Source organism: Zalophus californianus, chromosome 4, assembly GCF_009762305.2.
Source record: "Zalophus californianus isolate mZalCal1 chromosome 4, mZalCal1.pri.v2, whole genome shotgun sequence".
Classification (NCBI taxonomy): domain Eukaryota; kingdom Metazoa; phylum Chordata; class Mammalia; order Carnivora; family Otariidae; genus Zalophus; species Zalophus californianus.
In genome coordinates, this window is record NC_045598.1 from 41,772,433 (window position 1) to 41,789,225 (window position 16,793).

Sequence of the window (16,793 nt, forward strand, 5' to 3'; positions counted from 1 at the left end):
AAGTTGTCATAACAAGAAAAATTCTGTAACTATGTATGATGGCATATGTTAACTAGACTTTATTGTGGTGATCATTTTGCAATATATACAAATACTGAGTCATTATGTTGTACACCTGAAACTAATGTGTGGCAGCTATACCTCAATTTAAAAAAAAACATTAAACTTTACATTACAAAGAATAAACCTTAATATATATAAACAACAAAATAAAGGAATAGACCTCAGTAAAAAAACAAAAACAAAAACCACACAAATGGAAGATTCTAACCAGTACTTAGCTGGAACATTGAATAGCATATGTATTATAAATCATCATAATTTGTCTCTTTACAAAGACAAATGTGTCTATGATATAGCCCTTTCCAGATAAGTCCCCATTAATGTTTGTTTCTCCACTCATACTCATGTGTGCAATAACTTCAGTAATCAAGGAAGCAGTAAACATTTGTTAAGTACCTATTTCATTTCAGGCACTGTGATATCAGTATTTTTTTTTTAAAAAAGATTTTATTTATTTGACAGAGAGAGACATAGCAAGAGAGGGAATACAAGCAGGGGGAGTGGGAGAGGGAGAAGCAGGCTTCTCGTGGAGCAGGGAGCCCGATGTGGGGCTCGATCTCAGGACCCTGGGATCATGACCTGAGCCGAAGGCAGACACCCAACGACTGAGCCACCCAGGCGCCCCTGTGATATCAGTATTAAAATACTTTAGTTCTTTACTTCATGAAGTTTACATCCTAGCTTGAGAAAATGGAAAATAAGTTAAATAAATGTAATAGATTGCAGTAGATTGTGTTAGTTGTGATAATAAAAGTATGTGGTATGATATTTTGGTAGTATAATACATTTGTGCAAATATGTAATTCTGTATATCTAGAACTGACTTTTTGACTCTAGCTCAGAGAACTGGGGAAGGTACTTAGATGACATTTTCAAGGTGAGGTGGGATATTTTTGTTTGTCACAGTGACTGAGGTTGCTACCAGTGTTTAGTAATCTGGGATCTGGGCTGTTAAACGTCCTGTGTTAAGTGGAACAGTGCTGTGCAGTGAAGAATTGGCTGCCCCAAATGCCAAGAATGCCCTTGTTGAGAAACACTAACTAACCTGATTCATGGCAAACAACTTCATCTTGGTCTCATCAGGCAACTTTAGTATTATCCCGTAATTTTAAATACAAGATTTTTAACCTGTTCTCAGTTGATTCAAATCTCTTAGATTCTGCCTATCTATTCCATGATACTAATTCTAATAACCTGAGGAGCTTATTACATGATAGTATTTGTCTTTTTGAGAATGAGAGCCAGCATTTCCGGGTCAGTCTTCTATTTTATGTTGTGGTACACCTGTGTCAGTCATAGGCACTGTTCTGTGGTAGTTTTGTGGTGTATGTTACATTTGATCCCATGTAGTTCTCTGGCATGGGTGATAATGCATCCCTTTGCCTGACTCCCATTTTCTTGCCATTGTAGGTAGTTTCTTGGTAAGTCATCCACTTTTCTACTAACTTTCCTGCTCTAATTTCCTTGGAGACGCTATTGTTAGGCTCATTGAATATTGGGAAGGATGGGTAGTCTTAGGTCCTTCAGTTTAACTGCATAATGCTGCTCCCTTGCTTGCTTTTACAAAAGGATGTCTTTGTTTTGGGGTTTTTTTTTCATTCTTACTTGAGGATTTTTTTACCCAAAGCAAGTCCTTTACTTTGGAAAGTTCCCAGCTGTATTAGTTTTCTAGGACTGTCATAATGAAGTACCACTAGGAGCACCTGGGTGGCTTGGTCAGTTGGGCCCTGACTCTTGATTTTGGCTCAGGTCATGATCTCAGGGTGGTGAGATTGCCCCAAGTCAGGTTCAGGCTCAGCACAGAGTCTGCTTGTCCCTCTCCCTCTGCTCCTCCCCCTGCTCGCACTCGCTCTCTCGCACTCTCAAATAAATGAATAAAATCTTGACTGATGAGTTACAGACCTGTACCCCTGAAACAAATGATACATTATATGTTAATTTAAAAAAACTTAAAAAAATAAAAAAATCTTTAAAGTACCACCAACTGGTGACTTAAATAATAGAAATTTATTGTGTCACAATTGCAGAGGTTAGAAGTCTGAGATTGAGGTGGTGACAGGGTTGGTTCCTTCTGAAGTTTGTGAGGGAAGGATCTATTCCACGTCTTTCTCCTTGGCTTGTAGGTGGCCATCTTTATGTTCACATCGTATTCTCTGCATATTGTGTCCGTATTTCCCCTTTTATAAGGTCACCGGTTCTACTGGATTAGGAGCCCACCTTAATGACCTCATTTTAACTTGAATGCCTCTGTAAAGACCCTGTTTCCAAATGAGTCACATTCTGAAGTATTGAGGGTTAAGACATCAATATATGTATTTGGGGGAGAGACGATTTAACTTATAACACCCAACTAATCCTTTTAATTCTGTTTTCCTCTTAGAATACAGAAAAGGCTCTACTCAAAATTAAAATATCCCAGTCCAACAACCAAAAAAAATTATATAAAGTAAAAAGGGGGGAACCCTATTTCTGTCCAATTCTTATCCTCCAACTTGATTATTTTACTTTACTTTTCCATATGAGTAACTATATATAGAACTATCTCATTTTTTTTTTTAAGATTTTATTTATTTGAGAGAGACACAGCGAGAGAGGGAACACAAGCAGGGGGAGTGGGAGTGGGAGAGGGAGAAGCAGGCTTCCGGCTGAGCAGGGAGCCTGATGCGGGGCTCGATCCCAGGGTCCTGGGCTGAAGGCAGACGCCTAACGACTGAGCCACCCGGGTGCCCCCAACTATCTCATTCTTTTTACAGGCTAACAGCATTCCATTTAATGGTTATACTGCAGTTTAATCATTCCTCTACTGATGAACATTTTTGTTGTTTACAACTTTTGACTATTACAAACTGTACAGAGCTAATTCTTGTATACATTTCATCACACATTTGAATTTTTTTTTTTTGTACGATAAATCTTTCAAATTGCTAGGGGCACCTGTGTGGCTTAGTCGGTTAAGTGTTTGACTCTTGATTTCGGCTCAGGTCGTGATCACAGGGACATGAGGTTGAGCCCCGCATTGGGCTCTGCTCTGGGCATGGAGCCTGCTTGAGATTCTCTCTCTCCCTTTGCCCCTCCCCCCTCTAAAATGAAAATAAAAAATAAAAATTTAAAAAATTGCATGTGTTAAGTCAAAGGGAGTGAGACATTTAAAATTTTTAAAAGATATTGGTAAGTTAATCCACCAATTTATACTACCACCAGGAGGATATGAGAGAAAGTTCCTCTTTTCTCTGTACCCTCACCACCATTGGATAATACCAGTTTTTTAAAAATCTTTGTACAAGGGCGCCTGGGTGGCTCAGTTGGTTAAGCGACTGCCTTCGGCTCAGGTCATGATCCTGGAGTCCTGGGATCGAGTCCCGCATCGGGCTTCCTGCTCAGCAGGGAGTCTGCTTCTCCCTCTGACCCTCCCTCCTCTCATGTGCTCTCTCTCATTCTCTCTCTCAAATAAATAAATAAAATATTAAAAAAAAATAAAAATCTTTGTACAATAGAAAAAGAGTATCTCATTCTTTTAATTTTTATTTTGTCACATGTGATACTTAGTATATCTTTAGTCATTTTATTTATTTTTCTGTAAATTTACCTGTGTGAGATCTTGCTTATCTTCTTTAGAGGTATTTGTATTTTTCTTATTAGTTCATTGAAGCTTTTTATATGTTATGGATCTTAGCCCTTTGTTCATTATATATAACACAAATATTTTACCTAGTCTATTTTATTCTTTTTGGATGTGACTATAAGTGGAATTGTTTTGTAATTTCCTTTTTCAGATTGTTCATTTTTAGTGTATAGAAATGCAATTGATATTTGTGTGTTGACTTTGTATCCTGCAACTTCACTGAATTCATTTATAAGTTTTAATAGCTTTTTTATGTGGAATATTTAGGGTTTTCTGTATATAAGTTCATATCATATGCAAACAGAGATAATTTTACTACTTTCTTTCCAATTTGGATGCCTTTTATTTATTTTTCTTGCCTAATTACTTTGGCTAGAAATTGCAGTACCAATGTTGAGTAGAGGAGGTGAAAGCAGACATCCTTGCCTCATTTCTGAACTTAAAGGAAAAGCTTTCATATTTTCACCACTGAGTATGGTCATTGCTATGGATTTTTTGTATATGGTTTTTATTATGTTGGTAGTTTCCTTATATTTCTAGTTTTTTGACTGTTTTTATTATGAAAGGGTGTTGCATTTTGTCAAATTTTTTCTGCTTTGAGATGATTATATGTTTTTTTTTCTTTCATTCTTTTAATGTGTATTGCATTGATTGAGTTCTGTATGTTGAATAATCCCAAATCCATTCCTTTTTTCTCTATACTGTAGCCATGCAGGTCTGATCATATTTTTCTCTTTGATTAAAATGTTTAAGTGATTTCCCATTGCTCTATTAAAAAACAAAATTATTAATACAACCTATAGAACCTTTGCTTGGTTTGCCATCTTTTTTTTTTAAATTGAAGTATAGTTAATATACAGTGTTAGATTTTCATCTGTACAGCATAATGATTGAACATTTCTATACATTACTCTAAATGACTGTATCCCCTATGCTCTACTTTTCATCTCTGTGACTTATTTTATAACTAGAAGTTTGTACCTCTTAATCCCCTTTATCTATTTCACCCATCCCCCCACTCACCACCCCTCTGGGAACCATCAGTTCTCTGTATTTAAGTCTGTTTTTTTGTTTGTCTCTTTGTTTCTTTGTTCATTTGTTTTGTTTCTTAGATTCCACACATGAGTGAAATCATATGGTTATTTGTCTTGTCTGGCCTTATCTTTATTCAGTGCCTCCCTTAACCTAAGGGCCTCTAGCCACATTAACTATTTTTAGTTCCTTAATGGAGCCATGCTTTCTTTCCCTAATGGGACCTGTGCACTCACTGTTTCCTCTGCTTATTATTGTCTCTCTCCTTGTTACCATTTTATGCATAAAAAATATTACCTCATATTTTATCTCTCTCATTTCCTAAATAAAACCTTCTTTGATCCTGCCTGTCAAGGTAAGGCCTAGATTACATCTTATTTTATCATGTACTTCTTTTGAAGCAAGTAATTTTATATTCACTTGTGTGATTATTAAATTTCAAATTATAACCTCTGTAGACTATGAATTTCATGAAGGCAAGGGTCATATCTGTTTTGTTCACTGCTACATCTGGTAGGGTATCCTGCTGCCCAGCACATAGTTGGGACTCAGACATTTGTAACATGAATGAGTGAGTGATGGCTTCTTGGTTTTATGTCTTGATTAGAAAGGTTATTGAAAGATTTCAAGATTAACATGATTAGATTCACTGTTTAGAAAATTCTCTCATTTATTGTTTGTGGAAGGATGAATTAGAAAGACATATCTGAAAATTAGGAGGACAGATAATTGATTATGATTATCTTCTTGGCCTCGAATAATAGAAGCCTAAATAAAGGCAGTGGCATTAATGATGGAGAGGAAGAGATGGTATTTTGGGAGAACCATTTAAGAGGAAGAACCAACAGGACTTGGCGACTGACTAGATATAGTCGTGGTGAGGGAAAAGGAAAAGTCAAGTCTCAAATTAAAATTAAATGCCATATATGAATTAGTATGAAGCAGTATTACATAGTGGTTAAGAATAGAGCCTTTGCAGACTTATGTAACCTACTAGCTGTACAACTGGAAGATTTTACTTAACATTTGTTTAACTCTGTTAATTGTAAATGAGTACCTTCATCGAAGTTAAATGAGATAGTATGTGTAAAAAGCTTGTATTCATAGTTTGCTGTGAACTTGAACAAGTCATTTAACAATCCAAACTCAGTTTCTTCTGATAGAAAAAAGGATAATCTATTTCATGTTCCCCCTACAGTGCAGAGTTACTTTGAGAATATAAAGCCTCTGAAAACTGTAAATTGGTAATCATGGTAGCTAGGTAGATTAATTTTACCTGGTAGGAAAGGAGATGATCTCTCTTTGTCTTTAATATGACCTCATCTCTTGATTTATCTTTGTCAGGTAGATACTTCTTGACCATAAAGACTGGACTGGTAGAATTTACCATACTGGCAACAGCCTTCTGCCTGTAGGTGGCTCTCTGTGATAAGTGACTAATGACTTCTCAAGAAAATAAATCTTAACAGGGAGCCAAGGAGATTCTTATTGACTGATGTGAAAGGGAGAAGAAAGTAGGATTATCAGGAACCAACCCTGGAAAGTGGAAATAAGGTGCTGGAAATTGGCCTGGTGAATTTTTGGTTGCCTGCTCTGATTTTCTATAGCTAGGCCTGTGTGTATTCTAGGATTGAGTTGTATACTTTGTTCTTTCCTGGCTTTCATAGCAAATCAGTGAAAATGATGATTATGATTATTATTCCACACATAAGATGAGTAAAAACCAGAAGCTAAAACCTGGAATTCTCACGGGGTGCCTGGGTGGCTCAGATGGTTAAGCGTCTGCCTTCGGCTCAGGTCATGATCTCAGGGTCCTGGGATCGAGCCCCATTATCGGGCTCCTGGCTCAGCAGGGAGCCTGCTTCTCCCTCTCCCTGTGCCTCTCCCCCTGCTCATGCTCTCTCTCTCTCTCTCTATCTCTGTGTCTCAAATGAATAAATTAAAAATTAAAAATAAATAAATAAATAAAACCTGGAATTCTCAATGCTTGCTTATTTCACCCTGCTATCTTGCCTTTCCAAACAGATGTAACTATCTTTATATGCCCATGTTATGTGATACCGTGTATAGGAATTTCACCTAAGGGCAGCTCTTTTTTTTTCCCCCTCCTGTGTATTTGTTATGTGATCTTGGCTAAGGTTTTTGTTTTCAGCCAACACTTTGACTTTTCTTATTGCTGATAGGCTTGTCATCTTGCTCTTGCTTATGAATTGGGTCTTGTGCACAGCTTCCTCAATTGTATTTTCCTTTGAAGTTTTCAGTGTTGTAGTAATATGGTTTCCTGTTAGTCAGTGTTGGTCAGTATTGGTTTGCTTCCTTTGTACTGTGATTCTAAATAAATTTAGTATGTTCTTTTTCCTACAGGTTTTCTGTGCTTCCTGCTGTAGCCTGAAATGTAAACTGTTATACATGGATAGAAAGGAAGCTAGAGTATGTGTAATCTGCCATTCAGTGCTAATGAATGGTAAGTATTAAAACAATTCGAATTCGCAGTTAAGGAGACAAAACAAGAGAATTCCTATGAAAAGGCTACTGTTTTTTCCTGCCTTTCTCTATAAGTTGCTCACCTTCTCGAAAGGCACAACTTTAACTGAAAATATTGAGCTAAATTTCCATGTTTTGAAAATATTGTAGAATTTCAGAATTCCTGTGCCTAACTTAATGAATGAATGCTAACATCAGGTAAGTTTTGCAGGAAGAATGGAGGTTCTCATGGCAATCTGGTGCTGTGTGGCTTTAATGTTCCTGTGACATGACTGAAGTGGGCTGGGGGTGGGAGGCTATTGACTACTCAGATGATGAAATATTAAAATTGGGCCGAGGTTTTCCTTTCAAGGGACGCTATCTCTAGGGGGTACCTTAATTTAAAATATATTCTCATTAACACCTTGTTTCATTTATCTTGTTAAAAATAAATATTTTAATATCTAAGATCAAATAGAGAAGTACATTTTTCTATCAGTTATCTCCTTAATACTACTTAGATTGTTATAAGGATATTCGTTTTGAATTTAGTTATATGGTAAAAGAATATGGCCAGGAGAAGGTAAATATAGCTTGTCCAGTGTTCATCTTTTATGGGACTGGAAATGAATCCAAGGGAATTTAGTTAAAAATTTTAAAATAGTATTTTTGTAAAGAGATAAAATGAAATTGATCAGGCTGTAGTATTTTCTCTTTGAGTACATCTTTGCACAGTTGCCAGAAGAATTACTAATAAAATATTCAGCTGGGATACTGCTGCTGCCTGTGCCAGGGTTGTGTGCATCCTGGAGGCCGGAACTTATCTGCTTAAGACCCCTCCTGCTCTGTCTGTCTGCGTTGCTCATAGTGATGTTTTCCTGTTGCTGGCTTATTAACCTCCTGCATGTCAGTTAATCTGATCTGTTCTGATCTCCTGTGATCCACCCAATTTCCTCCCATTTCTGAATTCTTGGAATTTTGATCAAATATTAATTCATTCTCTCTACTCTTAGGGTCAATTTTTAGATGGTAGTTATTTCACTCATTTGCTCAATTGATGATTTTTGTTCCTGCTTTCATTTTCGGACACATATCCACAAAAAAGAGCACGATACTTATTTATAGTACCCAGTACCTCTTTTATTTGATGAGGTCTTTCAAGTTGGTAGCTTCTTTTTTTTTTTTTTTAACTTGGCATAGCTAAAGATGAAGGAAATGGCAGAGGATTCATATGGAATACTTATTTTTATTAAGCCAAGGATCCCCTTACCAGGGGATCCTAAACTAATCTACCTTTTCTGGTTTTTCCAGTGTCTTTCCTTTCGCATGGCTTAGCGAAGTCTTTTTCTGAATATTTAATTTGATGCTTTTCAGTGTTCCCTATCCCTTCCTCCGTTTCACCTTTTCTCTTCCTTCCCTCTTTCTGCCAGTGCTTTCAAAGGAACATAGCTATTGTTTTTAGCCTTGTCCTGAAGTTTGGAGGCAATAAATGTTCATAATCTTATGGATCATTCTTTGATGTTGAATGAGAGTTTTTAAAAGATGCTTAAAAAAATTGGGTGGTGTCCATTCCTGGGCATGTGGTATTACCTGAACCTAGAAGATAACATTTGATATCTTTCATTTCTGTAGCATCTTTCATCCAGTTTACTTTAAAAACAATAGTTGATATGTCAATATTTAGTTAGTAAAATTATAGAGTATACAGAATCTTAACATATTTGTGATCATTCATATTGGTTGATGGCACTTAAATGACATTGGCACATATTCATGTTCAAATGGGTCCTCTGCTTTTGAGACACACCAAAGATGTGAAATGGTTGTTTTTGCTGGATACTATTACACGAGGTAATGATGACACAAAAGCAGAATTCACAGAAACGTTGAGATGTGTTCTCTTGAGCTTTAGGCTTCAGAATTTTTCCAGTGAGATTTTACCTCAACTAAGAAGAACGTAGAAGTCTATAAATGAAACAAAAAATATCATACAATGGAGTTATGCTATTTTAGTCCCCAATTTTGATTTTCAATAGAACTTTATAAAATGCATCAAATATTAAACCTGCTCCCCCCCTCCCCCGTGTCTAAATGCTACCCCAGTTGTAAATCCTTAGTAAGTTTGATGTTTCACTCCCTCTTAAGGGAATGTATGGTCTCTTAAAGGAGCCAGGAGCCTAGTCATTAACCTCAGACTGATCTGCTATCAGCCTGTGTCAGAAGTATCACCTAATTCTTATTTGTTGCTTCCAAATAGTTTACCTAACTAAATGGTCTCCTTTATTGATCAAAATCACCTATCTCCTTAATACGTTCACTAGCTGGAAGAGAGACATACTATAAGTGTTAATGAGGAGGAGCTACATTATTTATCCAATATTGTGGAGGTCTTAATGTCCATATTTTGCAATCCATTCACATTGATTGTCTGTATTTGCTTTAGCTCAAGCCTGGGAGAACATGATGAGTGCCTCAAGCCAGAGCCCTAACCCTAACAATCCTGCTGAATACTGTTCTACTATCCCTCCCTTGCAGCAAGCTCAGGCCTCAGGAGCCCTGAGCTCTCCACCTCCCACTGTGATGGTACCTGTGGGAGTTTTAAAGCACCCTGGAGCAGAAGGTAGGGGATCATGTGCTCTTCTCTCTCTTTTTCCTCACCAAGTTCCTCTGAAAAGGTGCTGATGTGATTTTACAGCACAAGTCTTTAAAACACTGTAGATAAGTCCCTTTGGGTGGTTATTAAAGTGGAAGGAACAAGGTGAGAAATGTGTCAAGACTATTTCTGGGCAAATAAAGAATAATACCGTGTTGCCTGATATTTTGGAGGCATCTCTAAAAATATGCTAATACCCTCTCCAACTTAAGAATGGAGTGGTTACACTGCTTCTACTTGAAAAAAGAGGGGCGCCTGGGTGGCTCAATCATTAGACGTCTGCCTTTGGCTCAGGTCATGATCCCAGAGTCCTGGGATCTAGCCCCGCATCGGGCTCCCTGCTCTGCGGGAAGCCTGCTTCTCCCTCTCCCACTCCCCCTGCTTGTGTTCCCTCTCTCGCTGTCTCTGTCAAATGAATAAATAAAATCTTTAAAAAAAATAAAAACAAAATGATCTTATGTTAAAAAAGAAGAAAAAAGATACAGAATTTGAGGTTGGTCTGTAAAATCCTAGCCTCTCACCTATCTTAATGTTCTTTGTAGGACTTTATGAAAATGAAGAGTTCTTTTTTTGGACCAGCCCATTCTAATATTGCTTTTTGGAAACACATTGCCATTTTCTCTTTTCATCTTTAATCTATCCATATAAAAATATGAAAATATTGTTAGGTACCTAGACTTTATAAAATCCAGAACTTTAATTCTGATTATATCACATGATAGGAAATTATAGGCTCAACTTATTTTAGTTTATTATATCTTTAAGATTATGATATTGTCAGATGAAAGGCATTTTGTAAATTCAGGAGATTATCAGTAGTAAAAACAATTACATATTTCCTTAAAATGATCTTGTCAAGAAGTTTCCCTTGATAATTAAAATCAATCTTCTTTCATTAATTTTATGTCTTTTTGTCTAGTAATATTCCCTTCCCCTTGCTAAATAGCCTTCCTCCCCTTTTGAAGATCAAAGACTTCTACTGATACTGTCATATTCTTCCCCATTTTCCCCTCTTTTCACATCATCCCTTAGTCATACTCCTTGTGTTTTTATGAGTTCAGGCTTGCTTTCTTAAGATCTTTATTCTGTTTACTTCATTTGTCATTTTTGTTGTTCTTCCCTAGTCTTTCTTTGTTTTGGCTGTTTGGAATTGATTTCCAAAACTGGATTTAAAGAGATCATTTCATCAGACTTAGTTTTCCAGCTTTAACTCTATTGCAAACTACTTTTTGCACTGCCAGATCAGTCTTTTTTCATCTTCAGCTACACTTCAGCCAAGGATCTGGTCTGTTTGCTTCCCAGTTCTCTTATATATCTGTGCCAACTCTTCCTTTATTAGTAAATAATTCTTCAACATTCTTCAGGGCATCTTTTGCCCTTTAAAAGTAGCATATTACCTTTCCAGATATTTAATTCCTGTGGAAACCTCATACTTTTAGGAGATGTGGATATTTATTGCTAGACATTTTTTCCCTGCTATTAATTTATTTCCTAGGCACTTAAACCACCTTTCTTAGTTTCTCTGTCAGTGATACGGAACAGAGTTATGTGACGTAATCATAAGCGTACTTAATATTTTAAAGCAAAGTGTTTTAAATCTCTAAGTTACAGAAGTAAAGAATATATTTAAACTCGTATTTTATTATTTTATAACCACTTTTATACACCGTTACAGTTCTTGTATTTATAAGATGCTAAGTAGTGATTTCCTTGTACTTCTGGAATTGGTGACCTTCTCTTCTTTGATGTTAGAAACCCTATCAATATCACATTGATGCCTGTTTTATTTTTCTGGCTCCTCAAGTGGCTCAGCCCAGAGAGCAGAGGCGAGTTTGGTTTGCTGATGGGATCTTGCCTAATGGAGAAGTTGCTGATACAGCCAAATTAACAGTGAATGGAACTTCCTCAGCAGGAACCCTGGCTGTGTCACATGACCCAGTTAAGCCAGTAACTACCAGTCCTCTACCAGCAGAGGTAAGAAAACAAAAACAGCAACTAAAAGTGAGTACTTAGTTTACCCAGCATTGTGCTGCTTCTTCTGCCTTGCCGTTTTCTAAGTTGAGTGACCTTTCTGTGGAACCCTATAAGTTTCAGATACAGTTTAGTGCATATGTGTGTGTGTCTAGGGGTAAAGTGTGGCAAAATCAGTTCTTGTTTGCTCTATATTTGGAGGTTTTTCTTAGGAGAAAGATTCTTATGAAGGTTGTTCTCAGTGAGCTCAGGCTACTGCTGTAGTTAGAGGTCATGCAGAGGGAATCCTGCCCCTTTTGTACATTGGTTTTCAAACTGTTCCCCAGGTTCTGCGGTGGCCTCTTGGGAGTGCCATGGTGAGGAAGGGCCAGGCCATATAAAGATGGCTAAGGAGTCCCTCTATTCCTTTCTCTTCAACAGAGCATCTGTATTTCTTCTGTTCTACCTTTTGGTTTCTTTCTTTTTTGAGAGGGAGAGAGTGGGAGAGAGCACAGGCAGGGCGGAGAGAGGGAGAAGCAGGCTCTCCACTGAGCTGGGAACCTGACATGGGGCTCGATTCCAGGACCCTGGGATCATGACCTAAGCTGAAGTCAGTCACTTAACTGACTGAGCCACCCAGCCACCCCTACTTTTTGGTTTCTATGTAAGATTTTTAAAGATTTAATTTTATTTACTTATTTTTAAAGATTTTATTTATTTATTTGACAGAGAGAGAGACAGCAAGAAAGGGAACACAAACGGGGAGTGGGAGAGGGAGAAGCAGGCTTCCCACTGAGCAGGGAGCCCAATGTGGGGCTTGATCCCAGGACCCCAGATAATGACCTGAGCCGAAGGCAGATGGTTAACAACTGAGCCACTCAGACTCCCCAAAAATTTTATTTTTAAGTGATCGCTACACCCAATGTGGGGCTCAAACTTACAACCCTGAGATCAAGAGTTGCACACTCTACCAACTGAGCCAGCCATGTGCCCCTGATAGGTTTTTAGAATATAAATTTTGTTTGAATGCAAGAGGAAGTTCTAGTGAATGAATGTTACCAGGAAACAAGGTTTGGCTCAGTTTGCAAAACTAAACCAAGTTAGTTATTTTACTTCTGTCTCTTACATTGTTCAACACTCTATTTTAATACTTATCTGGTAAAATGTAGAAAAACAAATTCTATAGGGCCAAACTAGAATATATTTTTCTCATCTTTAGGGCCCAGTAGAGTGCATGGCACTTAATAGGTGCTCACTGGATGAAATAAATTCCTTTTCACAGATGATATATATCAAGTAGTGGCCAGATGACCACTTTCTGTGATACTAAAAGATGGATTTATGCATCATTAAATAATAAGTTAGAATAGATTACTTTATTTCCTGTACTAGGCTTTCAGATCAGGTAATAATGGTTTGTCAATAAAATTTTCCAAATCTCCTCTTACATGATGATGTATTGAGAACAGTGCAAAATTTTTAGCAAGAACATTGCAAAATATTTAGCAAAAACCCACTAAAAACTGATAGAGTCCTAAATTATAGTATAGACAAAAATATAGTAAGACATGGACATATTTTTTAAAAAATAGTTTTAATCTTTATTCAAGTATAAAATCTAGATAGCAAAGTGCTTAAGGAACATCAATCTTTAGGAAGCCACTTGATGAACTTATAGCTATACACATGCAACCACCACTGGGTTTCAACCATTGTGAAAATACAGACCATTTCCATCACTCTAGAAGGTTCCCTCATGCCCTTTTTCTGTCAATACCTGTCTGTTTTTCCCCCAAGGTAACCATTATTTTGATTTGTATCACCATGGATTTAGTTTTGACTGTTTTTAAATTTTTTTTTAAGATTATATTTATTTGACAGAGCACAAGTAGGGGGAGTAGCAGGCAGAGGGAGAGGGAGAAGCAGGCTCCTCACTGAGCAGAGAGACCAGTGTGGGGTGGGGCTCGATCTCCAGGACTCTGGGATCATGACCTGAGCCAAAGACAGACTCTTAACTGAATGAGCCATCCAGGCGCCTCTGTTCTTAAATTTCATATAAATGGAAACATATAGTATATAATGTTTTGTGTCTAGCTTCTTTTTTTTTTTTTAAGATTATTTATTTATTTGACAGAGACACAGCGAGAGAGGGAACACAAACAGGGGGAGTGGGAGAGGGAGAAGCAGGCTTCCCACCGAGCAGGGAGCCTGATGCGGGGCTCCATCCCAGGACCCTGGGATCGTGACCTGAGCCGTAGGCAGATGCTTAATGACTGAGCCACCCAGGCGCCCCTTGTGTCTAGCTTCTTAAACTAATGATTATGAGATTTATCCATGTTGTGTGCATCAAAAGTTACTATTTTTTTATTGCTGGGTAGTGTTCCATTGTATGGATATACGGCAGTTTATTCGTATTCTTGTTAATGGGAATTTGGATGATTTCCAGTAAGTTTGGCTCTTATGAATAAAGTTGCTGTAAACATTTTTAAACATGTTAAAAAGAGTTTTTAAACGCATTTAACATTTTTTAAAGCTTTTTTTTGGCTTAGTTGTATAGACTATAGTGAGGAGAGCATTATTCTAATAGATCTTTTTTTTTTTAAAGATTTTATTTATTTGAGAGAGAGAGAATGAGAGATAGAGAGCACGAGAGGGAAGAGGGTCAGAGGGAGAAGTGGACTCCCTGCCGAGCAGGGAGCCTGATGCGGGACTCGATCCCGGGACTCCAGGATCATGACCTGAGCTGAAGGCAGTCGCTCAACCAACTGAGCCACCCAGGCGCCCCTTATTCTAATAGATCTTTGACGGTATTCTATTAAATCGTTAATTAAGTGGATTTAACTCCACCCCAAATGTGTGTTTCAACATTATACTTTATTAAGGTGTAGTTAATGTGATCTTCATATTAATGCAAAGAAAAATGAACTTGAAGTTTTATTTCATTGCATGGTAAATGAAAACAATGACTTAATCTGTATTTTTCTAAAGATTCATTTATTTATTTGAGAGAGAGAGAGAGAGAGAGAGAGGGAGAGGGCAAGCATGGGGAGGGGCAGAAGGAGAGGGAGAGAAATCCTCCAGTAGACCCCCTGCTGAGCGTGGAGCCCCCTATGGGGCCTGGACCCAGGACCCTGAGATCCCAACCTGAGCCGCAATCAAGAGTCAGATGCTTAACTGACTGAGCCACCCAGGCACTCCTTTAATCTCTGTATTTTATCAGTTGTTAATTTTTCCCTCTTGTCTCTGTATCTGTATTTTATCAGTTAATTTTTCCCTCTTTTTTATTGTGGTAAAATATACATAACATAGAACCTGCCATTTTAATCATTTTTAAGTGTACAAACCAGTGGTATTAAGTCCATTCACATTGCTGCACAACCATCACCACTATTCTCAAAGTTATTTTTATTTTATTTTTATTATTATTATTTATTTATTTATTTATTTTTTAAAGAGAAAGCCAGGGTGGGGGGTGGGTAGGGAAGGAGGGAGACGGTAAGAGAGACCTTAAGCAGGCTCCATGCCCAGCACGGAGCCCAACGAGGGGCTCGATCTCACGACCCTGAGATCATGACCTGAGCCGAAATCAAGAGTCAGGGATACTTAACCGACTGAATCACTCAGGCATCTGTCAAAGTTATTTTTAAAAAGCAATGTAAGGGACGCCTGGGTGGCTCAGTGGGTTATAAGCATCTGCTTTCAGCTCAGGTCATGATCCTAGGGTCCTGGGCTGGAGTCCTGCATCTGGCTCTTTGCTCAGCAGGGAGCCTGCTTCTCCCTCGGCCTGCCACCCCCCCCTGCTTGTGCTCTCACAAGCTCTCTCTCTGACAAATAAATAAAATCTTAAAAAAAAATACATAAAAAAGCAACGTAAATGAGACTTTAAGTGGACCCAAATGCATTAAAGTTTCAGAAGTTGAGGTAACTTTGAAACTTTGTTTTTGTTGCCACTGCAGTTTTTTTTTTTTTTTAAGATTTTATTTATTTGACAGAGAGAGAGACACAGCGAGAGAGGGAACACAAGCAGGGGGAGTGGGAGAGGGAGAGGGAGAAGCAGGCTTCCCCCGGAGCAGGAAGCCTGATGCGGGGCTTGATCCCAGGACCCTGGGATCATGACGTGAGCCAAAGGCAGACGCTTAACGACTGAGCCACCCACGCGCCCCTGCAGTTTTTAAAAATATTTTCTTTTATGGCAGAGGAAACCCGGGTAGAGAAAGCTTTAACCCAGGCTACAAGGCCTCTTCCCTCATTATTATGATTTGGTGATGTCAAAAAGAGAAACTCTACAGTTGGAAATATTTTCATAGTATAAACCCAGGCCTTTGGGAAACCACAGGTTAATGAAAAACTTACGCTATTTTTCAAAAAGTATGAATTCCACATTTTCACTTAATTTCACATTTATATTCTCAACAATATTCTGCTAAAGTCTTGACCTCTCTATAAAGCTCACTTTGCTGATTTGCTTTTTCTAGACAGATATTTCTCTGTTCTCTGGGAGTATAACTCAGGTTGGAAGTCCTGTTGGCAGTGCAATGAACCTAATTCCTGAAGATGGCCTTCCTCCCATTCTCATATCCACTGGTGTGAAAGGAGGTATGTGGACTTACATATTTAAACAAGGATAGTAATTGCAGGATGCCGGATATTGTCTTCTAATTAAGGGAAAGAGAGAGAATTCGAATTCGAATGATAACCACCTTTTTCTTCTCCAACAGAGAAAACAAGTACTCAGTGCCATGAAAATAATTGTTGCTGTTACTGATAGTTTTAGAGTAGATATTTATGTTTTTATATTATAAGGTCATTTCATTTGTTCGAAGGACATTATTTTAATTATAGTATAAATGTAGTTCATTGACACTTTTTCTTTATATTTCAAAGCACATAATACTCTGAAGAGTTGCTTATGGTTCTAGGATTTGGCCCACCTGATTGAACAGTCAGGACATTAACCTAACTTTTTGTTTTGCAGTATATTATACATTCAGAAATGTACATATAATAAAT

General features: G+C 37.7%; 1 protein-coding gene across 2 annotated transcripts in view; it reads left to right on the forward strand.

The window, feature by feature from the left end:
• ZFYVE9 (zinc finger FYVE-type containing 9) overlaps positions 1-16,793 on the forward strand; it is a 184,828-nt gene that overhangs the window by 104,974 nt on the left and 63,061 nt on the right. Inside the window, exons 5-8 of one of the 2 annotated variants that reach the window (XM_027577103.1) lie at positions 7,082-7,181; positions 9,624-9,800; positions 11,638-11,807; positions 16,259-16,379. In XM_027577103.1, the coding sequence (XP_027432904.1) occupies positions 7,082-7,181; positions 9,624-9,800; positions 11,638-11,807; positions 16,259-16,379 (568 nt within the window). The remainder of the gene's footprint in view (positions 1-7,081; positions 7,182-9,623; positions 9,801-11,637; positions 11,808-16,258; positions 16,380-16,793) is intronic. The other variant, XM_027577110.1, reaches the window with a different exon arrangement.